Genomic DNA, 9,979 nt, shown 5'->3' with positions numbered 1-9,979 from the left:
AATCGATCTGCAATTGGATTATTCCTCAAATTGGCTGAGGAAAATCCTTCTAAAATAGGTAACTCAATAGCTAAAATCCCCTCTTGCGTATCCAAGTTTTCATACAAAGCTGGATCACAATTATGGGAGATGGTTGGCAATTTTGAATTTGAATTCTTTCCTATTGAGGGCTCGCCACCATTCCTGCCGGAAATCTCCACACCAGCCGCCCCCAAAGACTTCTCCACCCAAACAGCCCCAACAACACCACAAGCATCATCCTTGTCTTTGCGTGCGGCATCGGCGAGCCCTCAATAGAAAAAGTTCTATTGAGGGCTCCACTCTTTGCGTGGAGCCAGACTTTAACTACTTAATTAACCACTAATTTTGGGTCTAATCCTCCATAGAAAAAGTTCTTTAGAGTGGATATGTATGGGAGCATCATTCCCATTTTTTAATTTCGGAAAAATTATGGAAGCAGAATTGAGATAAACCTTAAGCTCATAGTTAAAATTTGAGCTTAATGCTATGTTTGGAAGCTAAGAAAAGAAAAAAAAAATATTTTAAAAAATTTGAATCTAAAAAAAGAGATAGACACATAGATCAATCAGTACACCTTCATGGTGTTTTTTTATTGAATTTATAGATTTAACTTCTAGTGTTTCTTTATGAGTCCCAAGTAGTAATTGCCAGTTAGAACCACTTTTCTTCGATGATCGATTGGGCCACTCGCATTTTAGTTGACGATATTTTATTAATAGCTTGCTAATTTACATTTATTTCTTTTAGATTTGTTTCTCGTGGTTTAACTCTGAAGCTCATTAGCTCACTTATGGAGCATCACCTTTATCTCTAATGTATGGAGGATTTCCCCTGCCCCTTCTATCCCTTTTGTTTACCTGTCTCTTGATGGAAAGTTTTCCATTTCATGCAGGCTTTGCTTAATAATAGTTCACGATTTTGTTTTATGTATAATTGCCTAGATCTATTAGATAAGATAATTTATTACAAAATAAGAAGATATAAAATTTATTTTACATTCATTAGTTTCAAGTTTAAAAATATTTACTTAATCCCCAAAGTTAGTTATTGTTCATGGGACCTAAGAAAAAATAAAAACAAACTTCCTAAAATAACCCCAACCTTATTTACCATCCAAAACTGCTGAGGTGGAATCATATTAGTTCTGTTTTGAAAACCAACATGATCCACGTTCTGTTTTTTAGTTTCCAAAGATCCGAAACAATAACCACATATCCCCTCTCTCTAGTACTTAAACCAAAACACAAATAGTCATAAAAAGTAAAGCCAACCATTTCCAAACACACAATATAAAAATAACTTAAATATTAAAAAAAAGTAAGGTAAGGGTTTTAAAATCGAGGTTGAAACAATGCGTAATTTCCCAATTATTGCATTTAAGAAAGTCTGTAGCGCAAGCAAGTCCTACATCACTTAGCATGGAATAACCTTTGCTTGAACTAAGATTACAATAGCCACTGAGTCACTCCATCCACAGAGAATCCACTCTTCTTCCCATTGCCATTTTTATAACTTCCATTAAACCTTTGATTCTGCCACATGATTAGACGTTGTACCAATATGAAGTTCGAATGAGGATATAATCTTCCCCAAATGATCTCTAAGAACTCCTCCTGCTCCAGCATGTCCTGGATTCCTTAGAGCGCACCCATCTACATTAAGCTTTATCCAACCCTCTAAAAGATTAACACTAGTAAATTTCTAGAATTTGGTGATTTAGAGGAGAAGTAGACTTCAACCCCAACCGATGACAACATATAAGATCAATTTGATATGATGATGGATTTTCTGTGGCAATATTTTTTACATACCTCCTGCAGCTCCTTGATTCTTTCAAAGAATTGAAGCTCAGATCCATAAATCCCTTCTTGCTGTCTTCTGTTTCTCTTTCTCCAAAGATTGTCTGCAATAATAATCAATCCTACTGACCAAACCTCCTTCATTGAAAATATTCTTCTTTTTTCGCTCGGATGTAATTGTTATCGATTGAAATTGATCTTAAGTCTTGATCAGTCCAATAAAATACGGATCCAATGTTACGTTCTAAGGTAAAAAGATCCAAAAAGCTAGTAGTACGATTCTGTGAAAGCAAACAATGCAGATGGCTTTGTTTGCCATTCAAATCCATGTTTTTGATTCACATGTAAAATGGAATTGGTCCAATGGAATTTATCTCTTCTTGTTTCTCATGAGGTTAAAATGTATTGGAAATGGTTACAATATCAAGTGGGAATGGAGTTCGGATCAAGTCCTCCTACGAGGACCTGGTCTTGGGCATCCCTTTTTCCGACACATGTAACCTACTAAATTTTACTACAGGGATTACTTACAATATTGTTATCACTCTCTTTCTCTCTCTTTTTTCCAACTTAAATGCCTTTTATCTCTCTTCTCTACTTAAATGCCATACACTATTTTACTTTACATAAAAAAAAAGAAACTATTTTCTATTTTTATTGAAATTACTATATCTTATTTTAATTAATTGATTCCAACAATATTTATACTAAAACCTCAAGTCCAAAAATACCCTTTTGATAACTCTATAGGTGAAGAAATCTCGTTTTCTTTTAACCAGCGTGATCCATTCATTATAGGCTTCATATAAGGATGTCAATTGGTCTGAAACCAGGGATTCGGTCAGGTTTCGATTTCGGTTCTAAGGACTGTTAATGTGATCCAGAATCAGACCAAGTCTCGTCTCGATTATGAAAATTGGTACTCTTACCCGACCTATCTGGTTCTGGTTCCTATTCGGGAACAAGCAATAAACAAGGGCAAAGGTCCCTAGCTCAATGGCCCATTGATATTTGTCTCAAATGCCCAATTATCAGCAATGTGGGAGATTGGATGAGCCCCAACATTATACCTATAGATAAGCAACAATAATTTTCAAGTTCCGTTTAAAAAAAAAAAAATGCATATACGTCAGAAAAGATAAGTAAGCTCATACAAAAAGCTGCAGCACTATTGGAGATTGAAAATCAAACAAGTGTAATGTTGTAGAAGATGGAAAACCGACCTGTTGTAATATTGTTGAGAAGAATCGACCAATTGGCCATTGAAAAATCGTGAGAAAAGGAAGAAGGGACACTTTCAGCCACTGTAATTTTGTCTAAGACAAAGAGTCGCTGCTATGCCAATCGTGAGAAGAGGAAGAACATAACACTTCAAACTTGAAGGGTTACAATTAAGTAGATTATTTAACTCATATCTCATGAGTCCTAAGGCAACAAAAACTAAAAAAAAGAAGAGGGTTTTATGGTTGTACCATAATTGTAACTCTATAAGATGATTTATCATTTAGGTGATTAATTATGTTGGGTTTCTATATAAGTTACATCAAGTTTTTAGTTAAAGAGGAAAAAGTGACATTAAGTTATTCGGTCCGGTTTCGGTTAGATCCGATGGTTCTTGACATAAATCCTGATCCGGATGAATTATAAATACTTATTTTAGATCCATGATTTAACCATATTATAATGGGTTGGATTCGATTTAGGGTATTCGGTCCGAATTGGATTTAGTTTTCGATTTCTGTTCCAATTTGACACCACCCTTAGCTTCATATGAATGGAAGAAGATATTAAAAATGTATTTTGGATTTTTACTAAAACCCTATACAGATTTGTAAACCCTAGGATGGTGGGTGAACTGTCCTCTATGGATGAGGAAAATTCATTTTTTAATTTGTTTTGGTTGAGTTCTTTTTTTCATATTTTTTTTTATTTGGTTGCTTTGTATTGGTATGGTAGATGGTTTAAGTGGAAGTTTCTATGAGCTTGAAAGATGCAAGGAGGAGAGAGAGTGTCTGGCGATTTGGGAAGGGATTCAGCCGACGAAGAAGAAGGTGATGCAGGTGCTAGGGAATCTCCTGGTTGAGGTCCAGAGGTTCTAGTCTCTAATGGTTTACCGGAGGTGGTGATGAATAAAAGATCATATACAACGGTAGTGGGAAACTCTTATGGCCTGCGATTGATCAGCTTCCTGATCCAATCCAGGCAGGGAACTTCCGACGCATAGTCATTCCCCAACAAGACTATGAATCCAAAAGGCAAAACTTTCGTTTTGCACTAATAGGGAGAGTGAACTTCCGCCTAATTTCACTTGATGCTTTGAGGGAGGAGGCACATGTCAACTGGAAACTCAGTAAAGGCGTGACCATGCATCCCCTTGGGAAAGGTTTTGTAATCTTCCAATTTCAATGTGAAGGTGACAAGTCTACAGTATGGAGAAGGAGTCCATTACGAGTAGGAGATCAGGTTATCCAATTCCAACACTGGAAGCCTGACTTCAATATCCATGAGAAGTAGACATTCACAAAACTTGTTTGGATCCATCTTCCGGATATTCCTCTCGAGTACTGGCATGAGAACGTGCTATTATCTATTGCGAAGGTAGTGGGTCGCCCTGTGGCTTTAGACCGTAGGACAAGGGAAGGTCTTCTAGGGTACTTTGCAAGGGTGCTTGTTGAAATTGGTATATCGGAGTCGGTTGTGAGGATTGACGAAGTTCAGGTCGAAAGATTAGAACCAGGTACTGCTAAGGTATTTGGTTTTCTTCAAAAGGTGGTGTATGAAGACAATGTTGAGCGATGTGGGTACTGCAGGCGATTGGGCCATCAAGTATCGGTTTGTAGATTGAAGAAAGCAGAGGACGCGAAGCAATCTACCAAGGACAATGCAGCATTACTCCCAGGGGCGGTGTTTATGGAAGATGGAGTCAACCCGGAAAGGGTTAACTCGGTGGTGGAGTTACCATGTTTAAGTGGGGATTTTATTAATGCAAATCAAGACAATCCCAATTAATGGAATCATCATGATTCGGTGGAAGGTGGAAATCTCCAAGTAATTTTGGAAGCTCCTTTAATTACTCCAAATGAAATTGGAAAAGAGCTGTCACGTTGGTCAATGATGAGGATTTTGAAATTCAAAATTCTGTAGAGAAAGATCTTCAAGACCCATTGGATAATTTATTAGAGAATGGGTCGGATTTGGTTTTAGAATATGGATCCTCTGATGGGGACCCACTTCATCCCTGCCCACCCATTGAAGTCACAGACCATGGTGTGATGTACAGGTCTCAGAGTGAAGTTCAGGGACCGGATCTTAGACTCTCAACCCATCAAAGAAGAGGGCCTGTGGTGGCTGGTCGTGGTCGTTCAGGTGGTAACCAGATGGGGCGGCAACCTCTTACTCCGGCGGAGTCTCTTTTGGAGCATATTGACCCCTCAATTTTTGATCTAAACTCAAGGGGTCTTCTCTCAATCACGCATTCAGACATGAGTGTTGTGGATAGGGAAGCTCTGTTGAGGGAGAAAGAAAATGGAGGGAAGGCAGCAGCTGTAAAGCAAAAGAAGAAGGGTGGTGGTTAGACTAAAAAGTCTGACAAGCGTTCGGCGGCAAATTAGTGATCCATGAGGGTCTTTTTTTGGAATATTCATGGAGTGAGGAAGGCTACTGGTAAAAGGGCCTTACGAATGTTGGTGAAGGAGCTTTTCCCAGATATTTTATGCTTGGCTGAACCTATGGTTCAAGTGAGTAGATTTTCCGCTCTGTTTTTCAATAAGTTGGGTTATTCTTTTGATTTTATTCACAATAATAAGCAGAATAAGGTTCCAAATTTGTGGATTATTTGGAAGTGTGGGATAGCTCATCCAATTGTTAAAGCAATGTCGGAACAACATATTTCAGTGGAGTGTGACTGGCCTGGTAGCAAGGTCGGCCTACCTTTTGTTCATGCGAGTTCTTTCAAAGTAGTTCATTGCCAGTTATGGTTGGAGTTGGAATCGCAGGTTTCATCTGCTATCCCATGGTCTGTTCTTGGAGATTTTAATACAACCTTGCTTTCCAATGAAAAACGGGGGCCAGGAACCTTTAATCTTGGCTCTGCTGTGGAATTCCAGGCGATGATAGATGCTTGTTTGTTATTACCAATTTCATCTACTGGAAAAAAATTTACCTGGACAAACAATAGGAGAAGAGGACATGTGGCAGTAGTGTTGGATCGCAGCTTTTGTAATGAAAAATGGATAGATTTTTTCAGAAATGTTATGCAGCGTGTCTTGTTGAGTTCGGTATCAGATCATGCTCTGTTGCTTGTAATTTCTGATATTGTCTCAAAGCCGAATAACATTCCATTCAGATTCCATGGATTTTGGATGGAAAATGAAAATTTTCTCCCAGTGGTTGATGAGGCGTGGAAGATGCAGATAAAAGGTGACCCTATATATGTTTTATCGGAAAAGCTGAAGAGAGTAAAGGGGGTGGTAAAGGTATGGGCTCATGATTCCTTTCCAAATATAAATATGGAGTTAGAGCAGGCAACGAAGGTTTTAAAATCGATCCAAGACTCAATTGAAGAATTAGGTATGTCTGATGATCTTTTCAATAAAGAGGCTGATGCTAAAACGGCCTTGTTGATTGCTAGTCATAGACAGGAGGCTCTTTGGGCTGAGAAGGCGAAACTGAGATGGGTGAAAAATGGGGACTGCAACTCCAAGCTTTTTCATCTCTATGTGAAGATGAGGAGGGCGAGAAATCAAATTTCTGCTTTAAAGAGGGAGGATGGGTCTTGGGTCTTGGATCAAAGGGGAATTGCTGAGTATATTGCCTCTTTCTTCAAGAAGTTTCATGAACCAACCAGTATTATAGAGCATCATGATCTTCTGGATTGTATTCCCAAAATTCTGTCCAATGAAGATGTTGCTAGTCTAGAAGCGACTCCTGGCAGAGAAGAAATCAAAAAAGCAGTGTGGGATATGGATCCTGATAGTTCTCCTGGTCCTGATGGATTTCCAGGAAAATTCTTTAGGAAATGTTGGGAGATAGTGGAGACGGACTTTGGTAAGGCAGTTGTTTATTTTTTTCAAATGGGATACTTGCCCAAGGGAATAAATAACTGTTTTATTTCCTTAATTCCAAAATCTGATGGTGTTTCCTCTTTGGATAAATTTAGGCCAATATGCATGGGTAATTTTTTCTGTAAGATTCTATCTAAAATTATGTCCTCCAGGCTTATGCCTCTTTTGCCGCGATTGGTCTCAGATGAACAGGGTGCATTCCAGAAGGGTAAGATTATTTCTTTCAATATTAGTCTGGCCTCGGAGCTAGCAAATCTTATGCATTCCGCTGTGAGGGCTGGAGGCATGGGATTGAAATTGGACGTGCAGAAGGCATATGACTCCTTATCATGGATCTCTTGGATCCAGCTTCTTTTAAGCTCTTCCAGGTTATCTGTTTTAGTGAATGGAGGGCCAGTGGGTTTTTTCCCAGTGGGCAAAGGTCTAAGACAAGGAGATCCTATTTCTCCATTCTTATTTATTTTGGCAGAGGAGGTGTTCTGCAGAGGTTTGAAGTTGCTAGTAAGGGATGGGAAGCTGAAGTCTCTCCCGGGACCTCGAGGTGTGTCCATTCCCTCTCATTTATTTTTTGCAGATGATATATTTATTTTTATGAATGCTTCTGCAAAATATGTGAAGAATCTCCAAGATTTCCTAGAAAAATATCAAGCTTTTGCAGGGCAGAATTTCAATCTGGATAAAAGTAGCCTGTTTTTTGGGAAGGTGGCACCCCACAGGAAACAATATATTTTTTCTCTGTTAGGTATAAAATCAGAGAGGCTTCCAACGAAGTATCTAGGCGTGGAAATTTTCAAGGGAAGAGTGAGAGGATCTCATCTGTTACCTTTGCTAGATAAGATAAAAAGTAAGCTAACTGGATGGAAGGGTAAGCTGCTCTCAATGGCGGGAAGAGTGGAGTTGGTGCGATCTGTGATCTCTAGTATTCCTGTACATAACTCTACAGTATATTGGTGGCCGGACCATTCTATTAAATTGGTGGAACAGTGGATGCGTAATTTTATCTGGTCAGGTGATATGGAGGTTACAAAGAAAATAGTGGTGAACTGGGACAATGTGTGCAAACCAAAACAGGAAGGGGTTAGGCATTCGCAGACTGCGAGATGTAAATTTTGCCTGTCTAGCAAAGTTGACTTGGCAAATTAAGCATGAGGAGTCCTCTATGAGTAAAATTTTCCAGGGCCGCTTTCTAAAAGCAGACAGATCTCTAAAATCTGGCCATATCTCTTCTTCGATTTGGCCAGGGATAAAGAAAGTCTGGAATTTTGTGACTTTAAATGAGCAGTGGACAGTAGGTAATGGGCAAAAAATTGATTTCTAGAAGGGTAGGTGGTTGGATCATCTCTCTATTGAAGAAATGCTTCTGAATGATGGTGGTCACAGTGGGAATTTAAAGGCAAAAAGTCTGCGATTTTATCCATAACTTTAGATGGGAATTTCCTCAGGTAGCATCTAACTTCATAAAAAATATTACAAATAAAGCAAAATTGATCTATATTTTAGGCATGGAGGATGAATGTCATTGGCGCCCTTCTTCAGCAGGAGTTTTTTCCATAAAGTCAGCCTGGGAAGCCTGTAGAAGAAGCTCGCCTAAGGTGAGCTGGTCATCTTTGGTGTGGAAGTCCTCTATTCAATCGCGTCAAGAAGTTTTTGGATGGAGATTGATCAGAAATAAACTTGCTTTAGATGTGAATGTGAAAAGGAGGGGTGTCTCTCTGCCCTCAAAGTGCAGTTTTTGTGGTAAGTCGGAGGAGTCTAAAAATCATTTATTTTATGAGTGTAATTTTGCTAGCTCTATATGGTCTCGGTTCTGTCAATGCTTTGGTGTGTTGAGACTAGCTTTTTCTGATGAATCTCATCTGATTTCTTGGTGGAAACTCCAAGCAAAATCAGCACATTGAAAGGGGTGTGGAATAAGGGGTTTGTGTTAATCCCTTTTTTTATTTGGATGGAGAGAAATTCCAGGCGGTATGAAGAAGTCTCTTCTTCTGAGCAGATTTGTTTTTTGAAAAAAAAAATGAAATTCGCTCTCAGACACTAGCCCATTCTGGGGTGGCTGTTTCGATTGAAGATTTGATGTGCGCTAGAAGGTTGGGATTTTCAGGGGTTCAACGCTGGCAAAAAGAATTATTTGAAATTTTTTGGTGTACTCCTCCAACAGGATGGGTCAAATCAAATTCTTACGGCTGCTTGTTGGGCAATCCGGGAAAAGCAGGTGGGGGAGGTCTTCTGCGCAATGAGAAGGCTGAAGTGTTATATAATTACAGAGAGTTCTTTCAAATTGGCACAAATTTTGAGGTGAAATTCCAGGCTATTATCGGAGGAATTGAAGCTGCAAACCGATTAGGGGTGCAAAGTTTATGGATTGAATGTGACTTAGTCGCGGTGGTTCATCTTTTGCAGAAAAAGAAAATTCCTTGGAAATTTCAGCAAAGGTGGATTAATTGCTTACCCTACCTTGAAAGGGTGGAGTGAAAGATCACGCACTGCTTTCGTGAAGCAAATTCTGTAGCGGATTTCTTGGCAAAATCGGCCGCTCGCTTTGAGACCTCTTTACCAGTGACATCTTAGCCGGCCTTGGTAAAAATGGACCTAGACATGGATGCCTCGGGTCGTCCGAGATATAGACTGCTATAACCCTCTAATTCAGTCTTCAAATCATTGTGGAGGAGAGTTGGTTGATGGTTTTTTCTGCTGATGGCAATGCTGAAGGTGGATTAAATCCGTCTCCGCTCTTCTCAGTTTAATTGTCGATATTTTGATTGGGTATTTTATCCCTCTTGTATTATATTTTTATTTTCTTTTTTAATACAAATGATATTTTAGCAAAAAAAATGGTAGATGGTTTAAGTGAGCTTTAAAACAAAAATGTTAATGGAGAGAGAGAGAGAGAGAGAGAGAGAGAGAGAGAGAAACAAAAGGAATTCAGATAAGGGAATCCACTATTTTGTAGGATTAATAATAAATGAATGTTAAATCATAATTAAAATAAAAAATGAAAAAAAAATTTGATAAACCGTGAGAAGTGAGAGGGAGTATGGGAAAAGAGAATAGGAGAGAAAATAGGAAAAGATTGAGAGACGGAGAGAAAATGAACTT

The 9,979-nt window shown here is 38.8% G+C and overlaps 1 protein-coding gene across 1 annotated transcript in view; it reads left to right on the top strand.

Moving 5' to 3' along the window:
- Nucleotides 1-5,437: 5,437 nt before the first annotated feature.
- LOC122064145 overlaps nucleotides 5,438-9,979 on the top strand; it is a 4,935-nt gene continuing 393 nt past the window's right edge. The window contains exons 1-2 of the mRNA XM_042627851.1: nucleotides 5,438-7,892; nucleotides 9,042-9,236. Coding sequence (XP_042483785.1) covers nucleotides 5,438-7,892; nucleotides 9,042-9,236 — 2,650 coding nt within the window. The remainder of the gene's footprint in view (nucleotides 7,893-9,041; nucleotides 9,237-9,979) is intronic.

Source organism: Macadamia integrifolia, chromosome 2 (assembly GCF_013358625.1).
Source record: "Macadamia integrifolia cultivar HAES 741 chromosome 2, SCU_Mint_v3, whole genome shotgun sequence".
Classification (NCBI taxonomy): domain Eukaryota; kingdom Viridiplantae; phylum Streptophyta; class Magnoliopsida; order Proteales; family Proteaceae; genus Macadamia; species Macadamia integrifolia.
Note: the sequence above shows the minus strand (reverse complement) of the source record. Positions and strands in the feature narration are given on the sequence as shown.